Source organism: Cataglyphis hispanica, chromosome 4, assembly GCF_021464435.1.
Source record: "Cataglyphis hispanica isolate Lineage 1 chromosome 4, ULB_Chis1_1.0, whole genome shotgun sequence".
In the NCBI taxonomy this organism is placed as follows: domain Eukaryota; kingdom Metazoa; phylum Arthropoda; class Insecta; order Hymenoptera; family Formicidae; genus Cataglyphis; species Cataglyphis hispanica.
Genome location: NC_065957.1, coordinates 5,878,467 through 5,904,653, shown reverse-complemented (window position 1 = coordinate 5,904,653; position 26,187 = coordinate 5,878,467). Strand labels below are relative to the sequence as shown.

At 28.4% G+C, this 26,187-nt stretch overlaps 4 protein-coding genes across 8 annotated transcripts in view; 1 reads left to right on the top strand and 3 right to left on the bottom strand.

Moving 5' to 3' along the window:
* Positions 1 to 7,178, bottom strand: part of LOC126849137 (SUN domain-containing ossification factor) — a 35,904-nt gene extending 28,726 nt beyond the window's left edge. Inside the window, exons 1-3 of the mRNA XM_050590716.1 lie at positions 7,038 to 7,178; positions 6,155 to 6,359; positions 5,844 to 5,962 (exon numbers count right to left, since the gene is read on the bottom strand). Coding sequence (XP_050446673.1) covers positions 5,844 to 5,962; positions 6,155 to 6,359; positions 7,038 to 7,096 — 383 coding nt within the window. The 5' untranslated portion in view covers positions 7,097 to 7,178. The remainder of the gene's footprint in view (positions 1 to 5,843; positions 5,963 to 6,154; positions 6,360 to 7,037) is intronic.
* Positions 7,179 to 7,475: 297 nt separating this feature from the next.
* On the top strand, positions 7,476 to 20,591 carry LOC126849131 (serine/threonine-protein kinase ATR). The gene is made up of 41 exons (XM_050590711.1): positions 7,476 to 7,607; positions 7,843 to 8,010; positions 8,418 to 8,614; positions 8,689 to 8,859; positions 8,971 to 9,122; positions 9,219 to 9,365; positions 9,446 to 9,641; positions 9,729 to 9,868; positions 9,958 to 10,529; positions 10,607 to 10,771; positions 10,850 to 11,338; positions 11,559 to 11,736; positions 11,801 to 12,046; positions 12,121 to 12,234; positions 12,332 to 12,454; positions 12,551 to 12,798; positions 12,896 to 13,117; positions 13,215 to 13,386; positions 13,464 to 13,590; positions 13,682 to 13,806; positions 13,894 to 14,054; positions 14,164 to 14,324; positions 14,406 to 14,599; positions 14,689 to 14,773; positions 14,864 to 15,009; positions 15,094 to 15,210; positions 15,309 to 15,448; positions 15,528 to 15,752; positions 15,940 to 16,200; positions 16,873 to 17,098; positions 17,424 to 17,608; positions 17,695 to 17,885; positions 17,950 to 18,122; positions 18,212 to 18,355; positions 18,481 to 18,638; positions 18,717 to 18,948; positions 19,011 to 19,149; positions 19,247 to 19,361; positions 19,457 to 19,610; positions 19,761 to 19,997; positions 20,070 to 20,591. The coding sequence occupies exons 2-41, from the start codon at positions 7,970 to 7,972 to the stop codon at positions 20,250 to 20,252; spliced, it is 7,452 nt and encodes a 2,483-aa protein (XP_050446668.1). The 5' UTR covers positions 7,476 to 7,607; positions 7,843 to 7,969; the 3' UTR covers positions 20,253 to 20,591.
* Positions 20,592 to 20,600: 9 nt separating this feature from the next.
* Positions 20,601 to 23,350, bottom strand: LOC126849272 (odorant receptor 13a-like). Its single transcript, XM_050590958.1, is given in 7 exon segments — positions 20,601 to 20,811; positions 20,887 to 21,123; positions 21,126 to 21,272; positions 21,368 to 21,520; positions 21,602 to 21,797; positions 21,910 to 22,062; positions 22,195 to 23,350. Coding segments are annotated over 7 exon segments (1,266 nt in total). The 5' UTR covers positions 22,377 to 23,350; the 3' UTR covers positions 20,601 to 20,613.
* A 142-nt stretch (positions 23,351 to 23,492) lies between these two features.
* LOC126849201 (actin-like protein 6B) lies at positions 23,493 to 26,074 on the bottom strand. Of its 5 annotated transcripts, none has more exons than XM_050590835.1 (7): positions 26,016 to 26,074; positions 25,482 to 25,612; positions 24,983 to 25,328; positions 24,554 to 24,883; positions 24,198 to 24,449; positions 23,911 to 24,108; positions 23,493 to 23,827 (listed from the first exon to the last, which is right to left on the bottom strand). In XM_050590835.1, exons 3-7 carry the CDS (start codon positions 25,307 to 25,309, stop codon positions 23,612 to 23,614), a joined length of 1,323 nt encoding a protein of 440 aa, XP_050446792.1. In that variant the 5' UTR covers positions 25,310 to 25,328; positions 25,482 to 25,612; positions 26,016 to 26,074; the 3' UTR covers positions 23,493 to 23,611. The 5 variants fall into 5 exon arrangements, with proteins under 5 accessions (XP_050446792.1, XP_050446791.1, XP_050446793.1 ...); XM_050590834.1 differs by lacking the exon at positions 26,016 to 26,074 and adding an exon at positions 25,861 to 25,997; XM_050590836.1 differs by lacking the exon at positions 26,016 to 26,074 and adding an exon at positions 25,861 to 25,997 and having other exon boundaries at positions 25,498 to 25,612.
* Between the last annotated feature and the right edge of the window lie 113 nt (positions 26,075 to 26,187).

Here is a 26,187-nt window from a genome sequence, read left to right as displayed (position 1 = left end):
TGTTAATCTTTTTAGCACAAAACATTTTTTCAAATCTCTCTCTGCTAGAAATAAATGACTGCTATGATGTATCGCGAAAAAAAGTCGCACGATCAATGTATCGTAAGATTAAAAACACACAATTATATTTTTTAAGAAAATAATAAACTCCTGAAATAAACTTTGCGATATAACTAACCCTTAAGAATTAGATATGATATAAAAACGATAAAAATTATATCAAATATAGAATACAAAAACAATATACATACACAAAATGAAATATATAAAATATTTTCTGATTCCCGTACAAATAAAGACTTTTAAGAAACATTGAAATGTGTGATAAGCTAATGATAACTACTATTGTATATTCAAGTGCATTGAAAAATATATGTATAAAATTAAACTATCTTATCATGTTTCATGTGTTAAACATATGTATTTATTTTTTTTTGTATACATGCAAATAATGTAACTCATGCGGGAAAAAGAATGCCAAAAAATACTGTTGCAATAACTGCAACTGTAGTACGCGCAATCACACGGCATTTATAAACATATGATTATTTAGTTTTCGTATAAAACAGGAAACTCTCCTCATTTGCCATTCAAAAGCTAAAAAACATAAATAAAATAAAACACATACATACACATAATTTAAATTTTATAAAAACTTAAGCTTTTGTTAAAAAATATGTTCGACTTTTACGATACATTAAATTTGTTTAATTATAACATTCTCAGCATCTATCACATAATATCTTAGCGCATATTAAACTATTTTATAGTTGCAAAATACATTTCTGCATATTTATCGATAAGACAATTCGTGAAGAGGAATGTGGATGCGATCATTAAAGAGGACACGATGCAACTGCAATTGTAGCACACAGACACACATAGAACGATTCCTGATCCCGCGCAAGTTGCTTCCGGCAAACGACATTTTCGTGACTCCAGTGACACGCGAGTAATGAATGCACGAGCTTTTCTCAAAGTGGGCAAGGAAGTAACCCGATGGCAAGAGGATTTGCATGAAACTCCACCCGATCGAGATCAGTTACATGGTCGAGTTGGATGTTCGCCAAAAGTATCCCCCATGCAACACCATCCCTCGTGCTCAATAGATTTCCTCGATAAAAAACGAAATAAATGCTTTATGACTGCGCATCTTTTATCCCGGTATCTCTAAAATCAATCTACTTTTAATATGTATGAGCCATCGAATTTGTTATTAAAGTACTTAAAAAGTACTTAAATCACTTATATACCATATGCATGCGTGGACGCTTTATGTTTCGCTAAAATATTGTCATATATATAAAAATACCGTCGGGAAGCCTTTTGACGATGATTAAGTAAAAAGTTGTATATATATATATTTTAATGTCTAAGTCGAGAAGCCCTACCGTCATATAGATACATATAGATACATACATACAGAAATATGTATGTGTGTGTATATACAATGTATACATAAAGCAAACATTTTATTTATATAAACATACACGCATTCTAATACGATGTCCGTGTACATAAGTATGACTTGTACCGGGTGTCTTAAAATCACATCGCTTATATTCCAAATCAGTTAGGCAATGATCGCAGATAATGAATAAAAAGTAAGATGTGAGAAAATGTCAGAACGAATACCAGGTGCTCGATTAGAGTATAAGTTGATAAAAGGTGTTTAGGTATTCCGTGAACTACACCCAACAATTTTAAATTTTCAAACATGCGAAAGTGGGCGTGCAAAATGACGTACATGACAACGCATGAAATCACGACACTTATTAATCTTCGCACATTTAAATAGTTCTTTGCAATTTGCATTTAAACTTAAACGAACAGAAATCTTTGATTATTTTTCCAAAGTTTTATTTTATAAATATTGCTGTCATTCTTATACCGATTAATTTATCACACAGATAATTGATTTTATTTCAATTGTAGAATTAACTTATCTTAAAATAGCAATAAACAAATATTTAGAATCGTTATATAAATCCTATACGTTATATATCTTACATATATTTAGATTTATCTAATAGGTTTTCTTTATTTAATGCATTAGTTATGTAACATGTTAAAAAAGTATAAGTTTCACAAATTGAATGTAAAACAAAGTGCCAATAAATATTATCTACTAAAATATTCTTTTATTACACACATGCGAATATGGCAGATAGATGCAAATATTTCGATGTATAAGAAAAGAATGTAAATATGTTTTTTTGAAAATAATTTTATAAAATTATTTATGCAAAGTTTTATATTCTTCATAAAGTTATTATCACAGTTATATTTAAATTTCAGTATAGTAAATATCACATTATGTTTAATAAATTTCACTATAGAATTTGGTAGATATAATAAACATAATTAATCAGCGCAGAGCATATCATATATATATATATATATATATATATATATATATATATATATATGTTGTAGAAATTTATGTATTTAAATAATACATAAAATGTAAACTAATATAAAATTGTTTTAATTGAGTGCATATATGCATTTATGGCACTTCAAAAATTTTATACTCGCAAAATGTAATTATCGGAAAATTACACTACTTATTATTATAAACCTTATATTGCATGCAAAGAAGCATACAAAAATTCATAATAAATAAAATTTATTTAATCTTTGAGGTTACTACATAAATGTGACAACAAAAATGATATAATGTTGAATCTATTACAATGCTATTATATAAATAGCCTGCTTTGTTAATGCGAAAAAAGTGATTACCGTATTGGCCATAATAAAAACATCATTAAAAAAATAATAAATTTTAATTTATGTGTAAAATCTTTGTGCGATGTTGTTCCTTGAAGATAACAATAATTCTTAAACTCTCTTTGTAATATTCCCGACATAACTAATATATTTTTCCACATAAGATTCGTTAAAGCCATTGTCAAATAAATACAATGATGTGTGGCAAAATGCATCGATAATGGAGCATTGTCTATATGATTAAGTCAAAGAAAATCGCTTTCTGCAATGTATATGCGTATGTACATAGAACTATAATAACAATAGTCATGATAATTTGATATGGATCGTCTTGATGTAAATGCTCGCAATGTAATCGGTATGAAGCAATTTATCAACAGACAAATTGTCATACAATGAATCAAGTTGTCGTGACGAGATTTCCGTATCACAGGCGCCAGTGATAATAGTTAAGAGAATAAATATGAGCATTCGAGTAATTAAAAGCTCGAAATAATATAAAATATTCCAAATAATCCCAGGAATATTTCATTATTTCAGTATTATATATATTTCATTAGATTTTATATCTCATATATGAACATTTTGTAGAAATTTATATATCTAAGCAAATTATGATACATAAAATGTAAACTGTATAAAATTGCACGGCAATACAAAAATATTTATTTATTCTTTGTATTTTCGTGATAAAATATAAATTTCGTGATATTTCTTTGTATAATAATATAAAAGAATGTGTCAAAGTATATCCGTCATATAGACGTTTTCATTATTATAATGCAATGGGTTTTCATTATAATGCATAGCTTTATTTAAAAAGTCTTCTTGTAAACTAATTAATGACTTTATGTAAAAAATCTTCTTGCAAACTAGTGCGTAATTTTATGTAAAAAGACTTCTTGCAAATTATCCAAACATGAAACAAAGAGGAAAATATTCTAAACATAAACCTTCAGCTAAAAGCTCAGGTTACAATATAATGCAGCTCGTATTGCCTCATTAGTACAAAAGCATACCTAACAAGATACAAAACACAATCACAATGACCAAAAGAAATGATAAAATTGAATACAGACATAACAATTTTAATGAAAGAAATATATATATATATATATATATATATATATATATATATATATAAAATTTCACGTATTATGTACTTAATTGCCCAATATAAAATTAATTGTCTGTCGTTCACATAATTACTATTCGTGAATATTAAGAGACATATTATATTTTGAAAAAGTAGTTTCTCAATGTATAAGATATTGATTCGAGATATAGCATGATGAGATAAATAAATTACTTTTTCCCACAGTCATTAGAAATAAAATTTTTAGAAATACTTGAAAAAATATATGTGTATGTATTCGTGTGAAAATATGTGCAAAATTTACTTTTTATTATATAATTGCATGTATAAAAAGCTGAATAATTATCTAAAATTAAAATAGATTATTATCATACCAACGTTTCAGAAAAATAATCGCAAATTAAAATTTTAATTGTGTTAAAATCTACAAAAAATGATATTGATGGAAATGATAAAAAGATGTAACACCAAAAAATGATAGAAAAATGACAGTTAATATGCAAACGTTTGTAGAAGTCGTTTATGATTATGATAGCATTTCTCGACGATAATAATGATATAATCTTAGAATAAAAAAGTTTACCATGTTGTATTATACATATATACATATATACATTATCTATACATATATACATATGTATAGATAATGTTAACGAAAATCACAATAGAAGTCACAATAGAATCAGTCCCCGTGTGCGTGATATCATATCAAAACAAACACATAGTGTTTGTTATTACTCGATATAATGCGAGATTCATTAAAAGTCAAAACAGAATTGTAAGTATTTTCTCTGAAATATCACGATCAATATATAAATAAGTGTTCGTAAGAAAGATTTGTAAAATTTATAATTAAAAAAGGTAATTAAATTATAGATAAAAAAATTATAGATTAAAATTCTAATTATACAGTTTAATTAGGTCTTTCATTTTATTGAAAAATAATTTTGTTTAATAAAAAAATTTGCGGCATTATTGTTAATGTTCATTATAATATGTTTATACCATTGTTCTTTTAACGATCTTGATAATCTTATAGCAATGTCAAGTAAAAAACAAATGTATATACATAATGAAAAGATAATATAGGTCAGAAACTTGTCGCGATAATCTATGATTAACATTTTGCGTCATTCTTGTCGCCAGCTTGGCGCATATCCATCGCATGTTATCGCGTCCTAAAACGTCACCAAGTCAGATATTCAAGCAGTTACACGTGTCTGCTATTAATTGACAAGTTTCATATTATATCGTATCTTGCCAGATTTTGCAAGACACAATAACAGATAGCAGTTATATGATTTATATTATCATGTAAACATCAATAAGCTTTTATCAAAAGATTGCTGAGCTTTTCAAATAATTGCAATATCATTCTAATATCGTAATGTATATATATTTGATATAAAACTCAGTTTTTCAATTTCTGTAAAATTGATGTCAATTTTTTTCAAGATAAGATAAGATCACATGTATTTTTTAATCGTCCCTTTTATTACAATCTCAAGAGACTTATTGTTAAATTTTTTATAGTAAATATATATTAACTATCAAGAGAATAATTTTTTTTACCATATTAATACAATAATAAATAAAATAATTCATATTAATACAATAATAATAAAATAAAGAAGTTTCTTTTATTAAGTATATCTTAATATTTTCAAAGATATTTAAGTCATTATATTGTAATAATAACTATCATATTTATCGTGCACAAAAATAAATCTACGGTTAAACAAATACTTTGGAGCAATGGAAAAGAAAAGATATTATGCGTATATATAAAACAGTATAATAAACATATAATTTATATTGTATGTAGTATGTAGTATGTAGCAATTTAAATCAATTTTCTATCTAAAAATAACAATAATATAAGCTCATAACATTGATAAGTTGCTATAATTCATGTGCATATTCCTACATATCTGTTATTTTTGAAAGTGTTAGAATTTATATTATAATTTATACAATAAGATAAAGTAAAATAATGATTTATATGTAAACTCACTCTTGGGAGAGATTAGGTTGCTGCGTAAGGATCTCTGCTAAAATGTCCACATCCTTTCCCATCTGCGCATTGTCATTGGTGACTTTTTTAATGCTAGCAGAGACTGTAGTAGCTTTTTCCTGTAATATAATGTAAAATACATAAAGTAGATTTTGCATGTATATATATTTTATGTATTATATTTTATTATTATCATTTTATGTAGTATATTTTATTATTATCATTTGACAATAGTACATATATTATTTATTGTATATGTCTGATAATGGATATTTTCCTTTTTTTAAAATTAAATCATGTAATTATCTTACCTGATGATATTGATCATTCTGATTAGTCTTGAATGTCATTGTAGTTCGAGTTTTGATATCCAATATAGATGACTCAAAACTTTCATGGTTATCATAATTAAGTGTAATATTACTGTATGTCTCGTAAGTCTCATTCTTTTCAGGATGAAAAGAAGAATCTTTGGTTTGTGCGCCTTCCGAAGCTACTATCAAGAACAAAAGTCCACTGTAACAAAAAGAAGTTACTTTATTATTAAAATTGTTTTATTTAAATATTAATTTTATGTAATTCCAATATAAATCACTATCTTTTATAAAATATTTCATTTTGTAAAGGTAATTAATTCTATTATAAATTATAAATTTTTATTATAATTTAATCAAAATTGATATTAATTAATTAAAATTAAGTTACGACAGAAATCTAATTCGCACAAGAGTTGATTAAATTGTCAACATATATATTTAATATTAATTTATTTAAAAGACTATACTCAATGTATTTGTGATAAATAAAACTCAATTCTAATTTTGTCAAAATATCAAAACAAAATTATCAAAAAAATTCTTTAATACATCCTATATAAATTTATATAATTAATTTTGTATTATCGCGTTAATATCATGATTTCTTATTGAAAAATATTTTAGAAAACGCTTACGAAATATTAACGATTAATTTAGCGGACGTCTATAAGAAATTTGAAATTTAAAACTCTGCAAACTGTGTAACATATAAAGAAGAATTAAAGAGATGTGCAAAAAATTATTTTCACATTCCGATCACGATCATAAACGAGATCATAAACTAAAATTTATCGTGACTCGCAATTTATTATTCTATGTAATCGAAATTCAATCTACGAAACTCTAGTTACGTTTAAACATAAAGATGTATATTCACCTGGACACCATCGATATTAGGAGCAGCGCCCAGTAAACGTACAACATGTGCGACTTCATTCTCTTCTTTTATGGCACACCGACGTTATTATCCACCGCATTAGGAGTGACTTTTTTTTCACACACGTCGTTGTTATTAAACGCGCGGAAACGAACACGAAACTTATTACCGCCGATGCCCTGAACACCATTGACGACCAACACCACCATCGCTACCAATCACCACTATTACCATCATCACTACCACCACCGGTACCGCGAAAAACTGACGTGGTGTATTAACGGAAAACTTCCGACACCCAACGAAATTGCAATTCGCTTATCGAAGGCGCGAATGAAAAAGTTTAACGAATCGAAAATGCGTTACGTTTATGCAGATCTTTACAGATATACATGCAAATTTTCACGTGAAAAAACGACATTACGGACTTAGCAAGATACGCGCTCCACACGCAAAAAGAGTCGTAACTGCTCGTGACTAGACAAGAACAGCTGATAGCTTTAGCGCATGAGCGTCGCGAATCGTCTGAACTGCTTGCTTTCGAAGACATTCGGAAATTTTACCCGGAGGGTAAAATAGCGTTTAATTAACCAACCAGAACAAAAAAATCTTTGCTCCTTTTATCTTGATTGATCGATTAAAAGTTACTCTACCTTACAAATGAAATTTTGAACGCACCTTTATTTGCATTCTTTTTTTTTTTTTACATAAGATTTGTTCTTTCTAGTTGAACTTCTTGCACTTTTTTTTCTCTTTTTCTCTCTAACGTCAAAATATATATCTATTTCATTTTATTTCATTTTAGTTCTGCTTCAAAGTACCAGCTTAAAGTACAAAAGTACAAATTTATCCATTTTTGCTACGCGGGCTTTTAACCGCAAATTGGATGACAGAGTTACATTTTGTTTATTTACAACAATTTATACGCAATAATGGAAGTGAATAATGATTTGGCGACTTCCACAGATAATGCGTAAATATTTCAATTAAATTTATTGATTATTGCATGTTAAATTATGAACAATATTGTTGGCACATTGTGTGATTGAAATATAAAGCATAACAATCTCTGAATAATAATAAAAATAATTTTGTACTATAATGAGAAAAGATTTATTATGCTTATCGATAAATATTTTATATATTATGCTTATAGATAAATATTTTATATATTATGCTTATAGATAAATATGCTATCATTATATTATGCTTTTAGATAAATATGCTAGCATTATTGTAACAATAAGATATTTTATATATCAAAATAATTTATTAATTTTGAATTTAAAGGATTTTGTACATTCTCTTTATATGATATAAATATATAATATCTTAAATATGTAATACATAGCTTTTGATGATTAATATTTTTTGTTATAGGATAGCAGTGGAATCGTTGCGACAATTTATCAATCGTCCAATAATAGCAATTTTTTCTGACCTGGAAAATCCTGTAACAGAGCAGATGCTTTGTTCTCTTTTGGAATCTTTATTGAAAAGATCCTCTACCTTAATACCTGTATTAATTCCACCATTCAGCAATGATACAACAAATGAAATTCTAGAGAAATATGCAGGTAATATTTTTGCATTTGAGCAATATATGATACATAAAAAATTATATTCCATAATGTTAATTATATATTTTTAGCATTTACAACATGGTTGTTCGGTACAATGTTTTATTTGACATGTATGCCATCAAGCACTGTTGTGCTTTCAAATAGTATTGAAGTACAAGCTTGTATGCTTAGAATATTATCAAGGCATCACAGAACAATGTTTCAGACTATTAGTTCAGAATATTTAAATATATTTGATGGTATGTAATAGTGAAAGTAGAATAAGAGATAGTTAAATATATGATGCAGATATAATTATATTGACATAATATAAATATTTATTGATAATTATGAATATACTTTTTTTATAGAGATATCAGAGTTTTATACCAGAGAAACGGAAGAAATAACTCTTTCAATGTTTTATACAGAAAAGGATATTATACAAGATTTGGACTTGACACCATTTCCTGCAAAAATTAAATTGTCAAATGTGCCATCAATATATATATCTTTATTGCAGGTTTTATTTTTTTAATTCTTCACTTTTCTAATTAAACATTTCTCTGATGAAATTGTTTTTGATAATTTTTAATAATAACAATATTTGTATTGATAGATAATTATGAAGACTGGTGTATCAGTTTGGGATCAAGTAAAACTGTGGGACAAAACTACATCAATGATTGTTAAATCTCCAGATTTACAGGTGGAAATTTTACGGCTATGCATAGAAATAATGAAGAATTGTACTGTTCATGATTGGGCAAGTAAATAAAATTTAAAAATAAAATTTGTATTATATGTTGAAATATTATATTGAGGCTTTTTATTTTTTATATATAGGAACTTATGGCTAAAATTACATATAGCTTAGAAATAGTGAAAAGTCTTCCAACTTGGATTAATTCAAATCAATTAGTAATACACTTGTCTCAATTGGTAGAAACATGGGTTCATTTGATAAAATTATTACCTGTTTCATTTAATGTTATGGAATTGTGTTTTCAAATTATTGATTTTATAGCTTCTGAATTTGTTAGTGAGTATTTTCTTCTATTTTATTTAAATTTATATTTACACATATTTAAATAGATTATTATAAACTGTTATTACATCTGTTTTTCAGCATACAACGCAAAAACTAAGGCAATAAAAAAATTGATGGAAGCAGCCTGTTGTAAAATTAAACAATATTTAATTAAAGAACCAAAGCCCTGTACTATTTTAAAAGCTAAGAAGTTATTGGCTTACTTCGTACATTGCCCGGTTTATATAATTATCAACATATATAATTAATATATTTATATAATGTTTATATATTTTCTATATTTTAAAATAATTTGTGTCTATTTTAGGCTATTATCGATATTTTTATGCGATTTGTTTTTATCGATATTAAACGAGCTGCTATACCAAATGAAGTTATTCTTGCAACAGAAATAAGTGAGAAATGGAAATTATTAAGACAAGAGTTGATAAGTTTTGTACAAGCTGAGAAATTCACAGAAGTACTATACATTATCAAAGCTTCATCTTTATTACAATTGTGGCTGGAAGAACAGAAATTTCAAATAAAATTATATGAAAATTACTTGAACATTATATTAAAAATTCTTATACAGAACTTAAATTCTGATAAATGTCAAAATGAGCAAATTAGCTTTCAAATTTTAATAAATTTAATGGCTCACAATGAATCAAATAAAGTTTTATTACAATCAATATTAGCATTGCCATTTACTCAAACTTTCAAAGGTTCTATGGACATTAGTCAAAAAATGGTACAGAGAGCGAAATCTCTTGATATTAAAATAATGTCAGAGTGTCTTGAAACTTTATGTACACATGGCACTGGAAAAGAAAGATTAAAATTATTACGTGTATGTATATTAAATGGTGAGACACAAATAGCTGTTACAGCAGTGTTGTAAGTATTTTTACATACTTTTCATAAATTTTTGTATATATCTATTTATTAACAACAAAAATTATATTGCAATTTAGGAACAGTGTATTATTACTGAATGATGCAGACATAAAACTGGAAGACATTTGCAAACATGTTCTAAATACTGCTTTGTCTTCGACGAAAATAGAAATACAAGAGGCTTTTGCAAATGTTTTAGGCCTGGTAGTTTGTGTTTCATCAGGAAAGGGAAGAATTATCAGGTATTTTATTGATATTTTGGTTGAATATAATAACATTTGTGAAATATTGCAATAATAAACTACCACATTTATTTTTAGTGAATCATCGAACAGCAGAAAATGGACAATATATTGTAAATGCTGCACAGAGAATATGAAAGAAAATATCGAATCTAATATGAACTATCTACCAAGAACCTATAATCATATTTTTAATACATACTTTGATCTACTTTCGTCAACTAACATTTTTATACGTTTGCAAATTTCTAAAAGTATTCTTTCTTTTTCGAATCATATAGAATTATTTAACTCAAATGAAATAACAAAGAAGTGGCTTTCTTATATACATGACGATAATGTTGAAATCCGATCGAATATTGCATCAGTAATCGGGCGATTATTGAGTAATAAAATCTCTATAGTGAAGCGTAACAATGAATGTTTGCCGGATACTGTACCAGATGATTTGGAGAAATATGTTGATTTAGTAATCAATGTTATAACCAATGCCCTTATGACTGCATTGAATACCTCCAATCATTCTTTACATGATACATTACTCGATACTGCGAGGAATTTTGTATGGTAATATATATATATATATATATATATATATGAGAGAGAGAGAGAGAGAGAGAGAAAAGAAATTATTACATTTGACATATATATATATATATATATATAGAGAGAGAGAGAGAGAGAGAGAGAGAGAGGGAAAGATTATTACATTTACATACACATTTGATAGTAAAATTTGCATAAATGTTATACTACCTTCCTATTAATATAATGACAAAAATTTCAGTGTCCCATTACATCTGACAGAAAGAAGAATTCTGGATGTGTTCTTAATCACAATATTACATCCAAATTCGTTACCTACAGTTATAGCATCTGCTATAGTCACATATCAGGATGTTGCTAATTTTCTAAATGTTTCTCCAAAGACTTTGTATATTCGATATCGAAAGGACTTTTTGGAGGTAATTACTTTTTATAAATAGCATTATTTTTTTTTTGAAATTTTTGCATTTTATCTTCTTGCAGCTTATAATGAAAAGTGCAGTAAATAATTATATATATTACTCATATAATATGGCAACTACGGTACATCGCCTCGCTAAATGTATTGGCTATGAAGGATCACGTCAATTGCTGCGCAAGGATGGTCACTATGCGATCTGCTTTCTGATTGCTCTTATTGTTGAAGTTCCAAAAGCAAGAGCACTTTTAGACGATATAGCTGAATTAATAAATATGGATATAAAGCAAATGCTTGAAGAATATTTTCCAGTATGTAAAATGATATAATTTAATCGAAATAATATAATGTATAATTTAATCGATCTTTTTTTCCTTCTTTTTAGTATATTTATAGTTATGTGTTTTTAAATATACCTCTACGAATAGCAGAATGTTTGAGACTAGTAATGAGTATAACAAAAACTAATCTTGAACTCCTTACAAAACAATCATTTATGGTAAAGACCAAAATCTTTTATTATTCAATAGATTTAATTTTTATTATACAATATTAAAAATATGCATATATATATATATATATATATCCTTTTATAGGGAATTTTTGAGGAACTTATGTTAAATTTTCATGAATCCCCCAATGGAATAATAGGCTTTTTAGAAATTATTTCAGAATATGATAGTAATCAAAAAGGAAATTTTGGTACACAAGAACAAGTTGTAAGTATTTGTTTAATAAGTATATTACTTTTTTAACACAAAGCACAATGTCAAAAATATATTCTAAATAGCATATATATATACATATACACACAGGCATCTTATTTGAATCTTCGATTACATGGCATACTGGTGAACTTTGATATAAAACTGGGTCCCAAGTCAGATGAATATACACAGCAATCCGCACTTGCTTCATTAGCTGTTTTAATTCGGTATATGGGTGCTACATACCTAACTCCACTTAGATACAAAATTTTAGCCACATTAAGAACTTCACTTGGATTTAAAAGACCTGGTTTTCCACGCTTAGTTTGCGATGCATGGGACGCGTTTATTCACAAGTACGTTAAAAAAATATCGAAAAAATTAATACAATGTATAATATTTTAAATAATAATTATGTTTTTAATTAATAATTTTCATAAAAACAATTTTCAGTATAGCTATCGAAGATTTAGGATCGCTATTTCCAACAATATGCGTATCATTAATGTCGTTGCAGAAAATATTTCCAGAAAAAGTCAATAGTATGTTAGAGTTTCTGATTGTTCAAAATAGTGAAGAACATAACAATCATATTGCAGAATTATTTTTTATAAACGACATGGAAGTTCCCACCCACATATCTAATATAGTCAAGGCACATATTTTGCAAGCAAAGTAATTTTAACAATTTAAATTTATAATTTATTTTTTTAACGAGATTTTATAAAAATTTATAAAAATTTATAAAAATTATAAAAATTCTTAATTCTAGACCCGAAGGGTTTAATGCTAATTTAGAATTATGGTTAAAACGAATTACACACGAAACTGATGAGGTACGAATTAGAGCTTTGAAACATTTACAAACGTTTTTAGAAAAGCATCGCAGCGAGCTTAACAAAATGATATTAAGCGAAACTGATATTCATCCATTAATAGTTGAAGTATGTTTATTATTATTATATATAAATATTACATGTATATTAATTATTTATTAGAATATTTGGTATTTATTTTAAAGCTGTTAGATACTTTGCTAATTGGATGTCAAGAGAAAGATGAATCTATTCGTTTATGTTATGGAGAATGCCTTGGAGAATTGGGAGCTATTGAACCGAGTCTTATTCCACGAAGAATTATTTCTAGAGGTATTTAATTTTTTTAATGCATAGTTCTTATTTTTTTATTCTTAAGCAAACTTTTTTGAAATCCATATTAAAAAATTTTGTTGTATTACAGAAGACAGTAAATTTATATCAGATATGAATGAAGAATTTGCCTGTGTATTACTTGTTGAACTTGTACGGGCTTTTCAAATGCAAAAAAATAGTCAAAGTATGGATTGTTTTTCGCTTGCTATACAAGTATGTAATTCCCTGCATACATTTTACACACATATACATTTATAAGTTTACAAAAAAATCTTTTTTAAATATAATCAATATCTCCAGGAAATATTAAGAGCATACGATATTTCTCCACAAGGTCGAAATAATGAATTATGGAATAATTTGCCATTCACAGCACAACAGATTATTATCCCTTTTTTGACATCACATTACAAGATAGCAACTGTTAGTGATGATAATGAATTACCACATCCTATTTATGGGTATGTTTTGTAAAAGAGATTAGTATGAGTGGATGCATTTTATGTTTTCAATTTTTTCATATTTGTGCTACTATTTCAACATGGTAATTGATTGTAAACACTTTCATAGTTCTGAAGCTGGTTCTTCAGTCGAAAGCTGGGCTTATAATTGGCTTTGCAGTATATCGAATACTGTACATGATACAATGCTCAGGAATATATTACAAACATGCAAATTGGCATTCAAGCGAGATATAAAAACATTGATATTTTGTCTACCATATGTCATATGTAGGTTCAAGCACAAATTTAAAAAGCAATGATAATATATGTATTTACTATATGTGTATATATTACATTTTCTTTTATTAGCATATATAATTGCAAGTAATGAAGAAGAGATACATGTTAAGCTTAAACAAGAGATGATGGCCGTGATTAACGTTGGAGAGAAACCTATACTAGATTCTGAACTTATGCGTCATTTACCACTCCGGTATGGACAGAGTGTAAAAGCCGATGATAAAAGAATCTCGGAAGAAACTAGACGTACACGCTGCTCACGGGTTGGCAAATTTTTTTTTCTTTTTTTTTACATCTTTAGCTACATTAACTTGACTTACTATCATTTAATGTTGTTATATGATTGGAACAGGTAGTTTTTTGTGTATTAGATCATTTGCAAAGATGGCTTAGAGAACGAAGATCACTACAAGATGACAGATATAAAGCGATAAAAAGTGCGTAATTAAAAGTGTCTATTTTACATATTATTTTAATTTCTATATAAGTTAATTGTAATATGATTATTGTTTTATTAATATTTTTAGAGTTTTGCGATGGATTGGATAGCCTAATTGTAGCAAAAGGTTGTTATGAATCACGGGAATATCATCGGGCATTAATGTATCTAGAGCAACATATGGATTTTTCTAACAAAGGTTTATCAGAATTAACAGAAGGTGGTTTACTTGCTGTAAGTAATACTCTTTGTGTAATTTAATATATATATTTCTTTTTTCATATTCTTTTGTTCTCAACAAGATATGCTTTATTACAGAAAATTTATGCACAACTTGATGATCCAGATGGAGTATCTGGTATTCTAGCGACTCAAGAACAATTTCCTACATTGCAACAACTAGTTCTAGCTCATGAAGTCAATGGACAACTTCAGGTAATTTTAAAAAATTTAAGTAATTTTATATTTTGTTAAAATTACATTAATTTTTACTCTATTAGCTTACATCATAAATACTATGTCAATTTATTTAGGATGCAGCTACATGTTATGAAAGACTCGCGCAGAAAAAAGACTTAAAACATACATACTTGCAAGGTATGATTCAATGTTATCTTGATTTAGATCATCCATTTACTGCCAAACATATATCTGAGGGTCTATTGAGCAACAGGTAATACTACCACAATAAAACTAAATGTACAATTAAATAATAAATTAACTCAAATATTTTTTAAATTACGTTATAATAGACCAGAACTTGAGCCTCTCATAACTGAACATGAACTTTTTTGGAGGCTTGGTCATTTTTCTCGATTTGAGGAAACTTCACAAAAAAATATAAAATATGTACTACTAGATGATCTTATAAAAGGAATCAAACCGGATTTGCTATCATTAAAACAAAATTTAGTGTCGCTATTGGAAGATGCTTCCCGACCTGGAGTTTATCAACAGAGTTACTCATATATCATGAAGTAAGTCATATATATATATATATATATATATATATATATATATATATATAATTGTTTTGTTTTTTGCTATTGTTTTTGTTATTGTTTTTGTTATTGTTTTTATTATTGTTATTATTATTTCTTTTTTACACACACATACACATGCATATGTTATAATTTTCCAAAATATATGTGTTACTATTTTCAGATTACATATACTAAATGAATTTGACAAAGCAGTTTCAATGATGCTAAATAATGCAGAAGGTCTTCCAGCAATACTGGAGGAGTGGGAAAAACGTGGACAATTATTGAGAGCATCTCGTGGTCTAGAGTTTGTCCTGAGTATGCGTAGAGCTACTTTGGATTTAGCTGTGCAGTTACAACAAAAAATTCACAATACAGAAAATTCGATGCTTAAACAAGAAATTGGTAAAATTTGGTTGAAAAGTGCCAAAATTGCTAGAAAGTATGTATTTTATATATATATATATATATATATATATATATATATATATATATATTTTATACGAGGGTCATTTAAAATGTTCGCGACCTGATCAGTAGAGAAAAGTGATGCGTTTAAAATTTTTGTCAGATGATGAAGTCACATTTTTTTTATGAATAATTGTAAAGTTTTAAAACAATCTGTCAAACAATCTTTTGGTAAATAGTTATTTAAATAAAATTATTTTACTGTATTTTTAAAAATGAATAAAATTGAATATCATGCCTTAATAAAGTTTTTCGTTAAAAAAGACTTAATAACAACAGAAATTTTTAATGAGATGAAAAATGTATTGGGTGATACTATTCCTTCATTCGCAATAGTAAAAAAATATGCTGCACAATTTAGATGTGGTCATACAAGTTCGTGAGATGATCCCTGTAATGGATATGAGGATCGTATTTCCGGGATGGGCTACAGAATAAAACTTTAAACTTTGCAGTTGTTCATAAGACAAATACTATTTGATAAAAATTTTAAGCACAGTACTAATCTCTACTGGCCAGGCCATAAACTTTTCCAATAACCCTCGTATATAAATATAGATATGCATATATGTATATATGTATATGTATAGGTATTATTATCAGCTTTAAATATAATGTTTATATTAAATAAATTTTTTTATATTAGGGCTGGCTTGCATCAACAAGCATATATGCATATTTTATCAGCTAGTGATACATGTCCACCACAGCCATTGTATATAGAACAAGCTCAATTATATTGGCAAAAGGGTTGTCAAGAGGATGCTTTCATTACTTTAAATCGTAGTTTCTTAAATTATTTCAAACCAGCACAATATTACAAGCAATTATCTTTAGGGGATTGTAATGAAGAAAGAAAACAATATGCAAAAGTTTGTAATGCTAAAACACAAAATTATTAATTATCAAGAAGTGTGCCAATATGTGGGCCACTTCATAAATAATGCATATTGTGGTAATGCCACGGATGGCGCAATTTCAACGAAATTTTTGGACAGTTGTAATGATTGTAACTCATCAACTCACAATGACACATACTATGGAAGTTTATAAAACCACATATTTCTCATGTTCTCCACTACAACTGTTCAAAAATTTCATTGAGATTGCACCAGTCCGCGACATTATCACAATGTGCATTATGAACTGGCTTTTGTATTTATAATTATTTTATATTTATGTTTGTGTGTTTCACAGGCAAAACTTCTTTTTGCAAAATATAATGATGAAACTCTCAATGTTGATACAGATGGTTGTATCATTAATTACAAAGAAGCGATAGAAGTATGGAGAGGATGGGAAAAAAGTTGGGTATCATGCGCTCAATATTACGACACTATTGTTGAAAGAATGTCTGAAGAAGACAAAGATAGAAACAGACAGTAAGTTTGTTTCAATATAATTTCATTTTGTCTAATAATATGATTAAAATTAGAATTATGATTGAAATTATACTTATTATTAACAGAGATCTGCAAGTGCACATGATGAACTTTTATGGCAAATCGCTTCAATATGGTTGCAAGTACATTCATCATTCAATGCCTAAGATGTTGACCATCTGGTTGGATCATGCTTCTCGTGCTACGATTACTTCCGACCCAGCAGATATTGTTAGACTCCGTCAAGATCGTCTAATAAAGATGACTCAGATTATGGGTATCTATTTAAGGATTAATAATAAAAGATCGATTTACGATAATAATTCGTTTTTATTCTACAGATGTCTATCATCATAGATTACCGACGTTCATGTGGCTGACAGCATTCAGCCAGCTTGTATCACGAATTTGTCATCCATGTTTGCAAGTGCAAAATACTCTTTGCACAATTCTGGTGAAATTAATTTCTGCATATCCTCAGCATTGCTTATGGATGATGGCATCAGTTTTTAATGTATATTTTATAAATATTAGTAATATTACATAAATACTATTTTATAAGATAAATAGAAATATATAGAATCTGCTCTGCTAATTTTGTAGTCTTCGTATCCAGCGCGACAGAAACGATGTCAGGAAATCTTAAATCATGCACAATTGAAAACACTGGCAATGTCTAAACTTATCAAAGACTTTCACAGACTTTGGGAAAGATTGATCGAATTATCTAATAAAACAATACCAGACGTAAGTTTCGTTAATTCGATTGTAATATGTGCAAGAATCATAATGAAAGTAGTAAAATACGATAGGATGTGTCATGAATTAATAATGTATAATCTACTAATATACTTCTTATTATTTTACAATAGGGAATGTTAAATACTACGGTGAATAACTTATCAAAAAATTTGCCGAGGTTACTCGCAAGTAAAGATTTCAGTCCAATCATGATGCCAACAACAAAGTTTAGGCAACTACATCTTCCATCTAAGAATACTTCAATTGAAAATCATAATCCATTCCTATTGTATATATCACAATCAAAATATTACTTTTATTTTATAATACGCTATATTTTACATTTTTTTATAATCATCATGTATAGGAGATGGGTACATATCACGAAAATAGAAGAAAACGTGCTAATAATGCCGTCGCTTCAACGGCCGCGACGAATTACGTTGAAAGGATCGGATGGTAAAGAATATCTGTTTATGTGCAAACCAAAAGACGATTTACGCAAAGATTTCAGATTGATGGAATTCAATGATATCGTAAATAAGTATCTTCAAAATGACCGAGAATCGCGACAAAGGAGGCTCTACATACGAACATATGTAAGACCTGTCCCTGATACATATTCGATTTCAATAAATCATTAATTATTCTCGAATTGCAGAGCGTGGTGCCATTAAACGAAGAATGTGGTTTAATAGAATGGGTGCCAAATTTAGTTGGTCTTCGACCTACTATTATGAATTTGTATAGGGAAAGAGGCATTGTATATACAAATAAGGAATATAAAACGATGTTATGCTGTAAGTGGTAATATGATGGATCCCTTTAATTACTAAGAGCATTTAAAATTCAATTTCAAAAACAATATCTTATCTCGTATCTAAACCTTTTTATTAGCTTTGAAAGATCCATTAGAGAAGAAAAAGCAAATATTTCTAGACAAACTTTTGTTGCGGCATCCTCCTGTGTTTGCTGATTGGTTTCGCATAATGTTTCCTGATCCATATGGATGGTACATCAATAAAATATATTCTATTACTACCTAATACATTTTGCTCTTGTAATTTTTTACATATGTAAATATTAATTATATCACTTTTAAAAAAGGTACGAAGCGCGTACTGCTTATATTAGGACAACCGCTGTTATGTCCATGGTGGGTTACATACTTGGACTTGGAGATCGTCACGGAGAAAATATATTATTCGATTCTAAATGCGGAGATTGCGTACATGTTGATTTCAACTGCTTATTCAATAGGGTAAATAGTTCTCATAATTAATAGAAATTTGGAGAACAAATCATGATATGTTCAACTTATAAGTCTCTCATATATTATATTTCTATTATTACATATATCAATATGTGACTTTGCATTTCGTCCTATCAAGTAACACATTATTATTCTTAGGGCGAACTTTTCGAATGGCCTGAACGTGTACCATTTCGCTTGACACATAATATGGTAAACGCTATGGGTCCCCTTAAAATTGAAGGACCATTCAGACGCGCTTGCCAAATTACCATGCGAGTACTTCGGCAAGAATCGAGCACATTACTGAGTGTACTTACACCTTTCGTCTATGATCCTCTTGTTAGTTGGAATAAGAATCAACCTGGTGATGCGGCTGAAAAAACAAATGAAAAAGTATAAAAATACTATTCTCTTATGTCAAATCGTGTAAGGAATAAGAACAATACAATTATTTTTGTGTTTTAGGCTGTAGAACATATAAAAAACATCGAACAACGCTTAAAAGGCTTGATTCGTTATCCTGGAAGGAAGGCAGAAAATATTGCATTACACCTTAGTGTTGAAGGCCAAACTAATCATTTGATTTTGGAAGCAACAAATATAGATAATCTATGCCAAATGTATATTGGCTGGGGTGCATACTTATAACAAGTAATATAGAATATCAAGAATGACAAAAATACTTACAGCATTTTATACAAATAGGATAGAATAATATACAATAATATAATAATGTACAGTATTGTACTAGTCACGTGCTACATTGTCAGAACTTTTACATACAATTTTAAATTATTATTATTGCTATCTTTCTAAATATTTTAATTCTTAATCAATAATCTATTTTATTCAATTTTATTCAATTATAATTTGACATTAGTTTCATCTGCACTAAAACTTCGAAGCAGCATAAAGTATGAGACAGCAGTGCTCAACACCTATAAATCAGAGAAAGAATTAAAATATTTTTTTGTTTATAGAAGTTTATTACATAGAAATCGCACAATTCTCATACATTTCTTAATATAACAATGTGGTAATTTCTATTTACCGCATTAAAATTTTCTAAATGCATCACATAAAATTTTCCTGCAGTAATCTTACTAGATTTTTGACTACGCAACATAAGTAAACATATTTCAGTTATAAATGAAATCGGCAATTCATACCAAGCTATTGTATATATAGTTCTACTGACCATCGAACTCTGTGGTAAATAAAAAAAAATATCTACATATATCATTTTTATAAAATACTAATTTTATTTCACTCACCACCATACCTCATATATCAAAGCATCACCAGGAATACAAAAAAGCAGCAATTGAAAAAGTGCCATGATTAAATACGAGATATATTTAATCGATTTAGAAATTATACTTGCAGTTATATTTGCAGTTGCAATTTGAAGACCTACTAAACAAATTATGAGACTGCTAGCTAGTGTTTGTAGAAATAACATTGGACTAAAAATTGTTTCCATATAATCACAAAACCTAGATATAGCATTAAGATATTTTACTTTTTAATCATATTGCATATCAGGAAAACATTTATGGTTCGTTTAAAATTATCATACCAAAGGACTACGTGATGATGTTTAATCAAGTCTATTATTTGTAATTTAATTTTTTGTACAATACTATTTTCTATATATACATGTTGCATCTGGAAATAAAAGAAAAAGCTATTAATTCATAACTGTTCCTAACATGTTTATTTATAATATAATGATGTGAAAGGTTTTTAAAATAGATACTAACAAGATCAATTTCAGTGTCTATATTTTCTATTTTTTCATGAATTATTTTAAAATGTCCACATGTGTGAAATATGGCTGTTGCAATTAAAGTATCAGTTCCCAGAATAACAAGGCCACATAAGCTTGTTGCTACCATTTGTGAAAGATAAATAATCTATGTAAACAAGATATGTGCACAAGATATTATCATACATTTTGAATAGTTCGATAAAAAACGGAAAAGTAAAACTCTTACCTCATATATTGGAAAATTATAATAATTTTCTGGATATAAAGCTATGAATGGAAAATGCTTTGTACTATTATTATCATTGGTATTTTTGATCATAGTAATAAATATTTCAATTATAGGTAGACTGAAGAAGAATACTAAAGAATTACAAATTAAGAATAAATATCCTTTAGTATATAAAGATCCTTTTTTCACATATCTATCAATAATAAATAATAACGAATAACTAGTATGCGCGCATGTATAAATAATACATATTTTGTACTTAAATACATCTGTTATATATATAATTTGGAAAAAATTTTATTTACATTGCATATACATTTGCATGTTTCGAAACATGTGCCGTCATTATTTCCCAATAATCTGTTAACATATATTCTATAAAAAAATCCATTTTCCTTCTGTTGCTTACCCAAACCAGCGATTTTAATATAGTAAGTAAGATAGTGAGCAATACTGAACTGTAAAAATGTACATGAATTAAATAAAATGATTTGAATCTTCCTCTTCAAACCATAATCAAATCGCAATATAGTGATTTGTGTGTAGAATTTGGTTTATGTCAATAATAGAAAATCGTGAACACATCATACCTCGTTTCCAATACTATGGCCAAATCGTTCCAATTTTGATAAATTTGCATTACTTGTGGTACAACAATGGCAAACATACACACACAACACATGATATATCTTACAATACTCGTTGGATAAAGGCCAACAAACTTTAAAACCTTTCTATTAATAAATATATAATTATTGATATTTCTTTCCATTTTACTTGATATATAATCAGAAATAAAGTTTTGGCAGACACTAATATTCACGAACTTTATATATCAAAGATCTACGCTAACTAATATAGATAAAAACAATATTAGAGAGATCTACAAATAAACATTATAAATTTTTTGATGTTTGAAAATGTATTATCGGCCTTTCACAATTTGCAGTTCTATATTTTATTTAGCTTTCACAGTTTGCAATTCTATATTTTATTTAGCTTTCTTAATTGATTGTTCATTCTATTGAAGCAATTAACAAGCATTAGTGATTAGTACTGAGTCAATTATTAGGTGACTGTATTAAAGATCTACACAGAGATGCAAGACATGAAATGTAGGCTTTATAACTACCCTATGTTCATTAATACTTCAAACCTAATAATAGCTAATTTGCCAGATCAACATCAGTCATTAGTGTAGACACACAAAGACAAATTGTACTTTGAGACCTTTCATTCAGTCTGTCTTTTTATTTATACAGTTTAGTGAATAATGCTGTTTCTTTGATCAATTACTAATTAAGGGATGTGAAAAGAGACAAATTCCTTATCCTTTGTACTTCCATCTTATACCTATTTAACATTTCATGTAAAATACAAGTACATATTATAGAAGGGAAGTTGCGCATTTCAGGTGAACATATGCTCTTTACTTCCTTTCTTGTAATAATGTTATAGCAGGATCAAATGTCTACAATTTCAATGTGACATATATAACATTACTGGCAGTGAGACTAACAGAACATTGTACAAATATGGTGAAATTGATGGAACTATAGATAACAAGTTTAGACAAGCCTTTGCTATGGTAAGTTTTATAAAAAAATCTTAATAGAATTTACAAAATTTCATCGTTTTTTTCATATCGATAATAAATAGTAAATAATAATTCTTCCATTTCATTATAGCATAATTTGGAACAAAGAATGTAATATCATTTATAATGTACTTACCTATATGTATTGTGTGCGCAAATGCTAAATATTATAATTTGATATAACATCACAAGTATATTTATTATTATAACATTATAAAAAGTGATTTTATGTAAAAAAATGTTTTATGATCTCATATTCTTTATGAATAATCAAATAATGCATACACAATATCATAAAATGTAGGTTTATATGTCCCGAAAATTGTATTCACTCTCTTTGCTATGCTTTGTCTGTACAAACCTGACACTCTAATATGACTCGATGAAAATGTACAACAAAGTATCACGGTTTAAGGGCATTTTCTTTCTACTTGACTTTTTCCACTCTCTTCATATTCCTGATTGGAGATCCACATTTGTTGGAAAGTACCGATCGACGCTAAAATTGAACCTCCTATCCAAGCTCCGAATCTTCTTTCCGCGCATCCATTCGCGCTAATCAATTTGAGACGCATGCTAGAAGGTATTCTCATGGACAAGTCTCTATTCAAGCGCTCCGGAAAACCCTACAATAATCTATTGGTATATACAAAGACAAAAAGTTACTTATAACTTTTATAATATGCTATTTATTAAAATAAAATTGTACCTGAATAAACGAATTGCCACCAGTTACCACAACACTCCCATAAAGCGCCGGTCGTACATCAACGTCGCACATGCCAACACTCGTCGTGACGATGTGTCCCACTCCCAACATAGTATTACCAACCATACCTCCACGCATTTGTACCATACTAGGATCAAATAACGCTTCTGGTATTCGAAATCTTTCACTTCCAAAGTCCTTCAAAATTTTTATTTTGGTCATCTCATGTTTTATTAATCAGGAATAATTTTAAATAAAGTTGGAGAAACATTACTTAAGATATATACCTGATGATATCCAGTAGGAAATTCATATTGTACTGCAGGAATTGTAGAAACAATTTTCTCATCATATGGCGTTTCTGATACTTGGAGAACTGTGGCTTGGAAATCTTGAATTATCTTCTTCACCATATAATTATGCCAAGACTTAGTGACTTCAGGTAAACCTTTCTTTTTAACCCATCGTGGTTTATCATGGTCCTTGACTACCTCTTTGCTACCCACCATATAAGGAGGAGATAAATCAATATCATTGTCCTGCATTTAATCAGATAAAATGAGTAAATAAAATGAATAAAACTTGAAATTTACATACATTCATATTTACATATTTAAATATATATTTACATATATTCATGTACCTGTAAGTACTGTCTGCATTGCATACTTATGTAATCTCCTCCAAGGGGAGATTTAACAATAGCTTGTGTCAATACAAATCCATCTTGCACAGGTACTGCAGAAGTATGTGTAGCACCACTATCAACAACAATACCAGTTGCTCTACCATTTGCAAATGCAGCTAAAACTGCATTTTTCACAAGAAAATAAGCTGGTACATTATATTTTTCAAACATTAATTCGGTTAGCTTCTCCCTCTTGCTGCGCATATTCCACGGTGATTCAGAAAACAATACAGGATGATATTCAGCATCAGATTGGATTATTTTGGAATATGTATAATCTAAAACCTAAAAATGAGATAAATATATACAGTTAAGTATCTCCAATATGAAAAATTTAATGCATACAACACTTAAATTTTTCATCAAGTATTATTCATTTCCTACCTTTTCAAAATGATCCCAATCTTCAATCATACCATCTTTCATATAACTAGCAATCTCCATATTTTTTCGTGGAACATGAAGAATTGTGGTATCAATGTAATATTTGGTCCCGCTTTGCGTGATATTACTATCAGGCTTCTTATCATCGATATCCATAGGTTCGTTCTTAGTGACTGTACCATTGGCATCTTCTCCAATACCAACAACAGCTGGGATTTCTGCCTTTGGGGTATCTTCCTGAGCATAACCTACTCTTAAGGAATGATGGCCCAAATCGAAGACTAATGCTCCTATTTCATCTCCACCATAAAGCATACCTCCAGACATCTTGAAGATTGTAGGATTTCTTTAAAAGAATGACACTTATAAGCGTTAACTTATAATATGACTTCTCTAGATATTATTAAATACTATTATTCGATAATTGTAACAGCAACTAGTACTAATACAGCAAATCTTCTATCTTAAATACATCATCAATAAATGAGCAAATACTCACCCCGTGATTTCCTTACAAAAATAACTCAAGGAAAGTGAGTATATGTCTATTTAACGGCTACATGAATATTTATTCTTGACTTTTACGTATCAACCATAACCTCTATTTGGCTAAGACGCTTTCAATGCCGCCTGCAAGAAATCATAATGGCGGTATAGCTACACTCCATTGGCTATGTTTCAAAATTTACTGTCAGCAGAGAGAAGCCTGAGGGTGCGAACCCATGCAGCGGAATAGCATAACGCGGAACGAGAGCGGAACCAATCACGAGCGTTCCGCAGTTTCGTTCTGTTTTCAGTATTTCTTAGCGGAGGATCTTCGCAGATCGCGTAAAGTCATATACACATCTCTATATATACATCTATATCTATATACATACCCGTATATAAAAGCTAACCTCGAGTGGCAATATCAGTAACATGAACAACATGAGCAATATTAACTTTATTAACTTTTATACACTGACCACGTTGGTCTACGGCGTCTATGCCTACGCTGCCATAAATTTAATGAAGTATATGTGTATATACATACTCAGTTCCGTCCTATTTGTTACGTGGATTTCAAATCCCTACATCCCCATGGAGCGGAATGAGCGCAAGCAGAACGAACAGAACATCTTTAAAATGACTTTTAAATATTGATTTTATCAATAATTTTTTATCATCATGTACATAAATATTGAAATAAATGCGTTCTTATTAGA

Coding starts and splice junctions, on each gene's coding strand:
- LOC126849131 (XM_050590711.1), top strand. CDS start 7,970: ATGGAAGTGAATAATGATTTGGCGACTTCCACAGATAATGC. Junction 17,609..17,694: donor GACAAAGATAGAAACAGACA/GTAAGTTTGTTT, acceptor TATTATTAACAG/AGATCTGCAAGTGCACATGA. Junction 18,639..18,716: donor AATCATAATCCATTCCTATT/GTATATATCACA, acceptor CATCATGTATAG/GAGATGGGTACATATCACGA.
- LOC126849201 (XM_050590835.1), bottom strand. CDS start 25,309: ATGTCTGGAGGTATGCTTTATGGTGGAGATGAAATAGGAGCATTAGTC. Junction 24,884..24,982: donor ATTGGGATCATTTTGAAAAG/GTAGGAAATGAA, acceptor TCTCATTTTTAG/GTTTTAGATTATACATATTC. Junction 24,450..24,553: donor AATGCAGACAGTACTTACAG/GTACATGAATAT, acceptor GATTAAATGCAG/GACAATGATATTGATTTATC.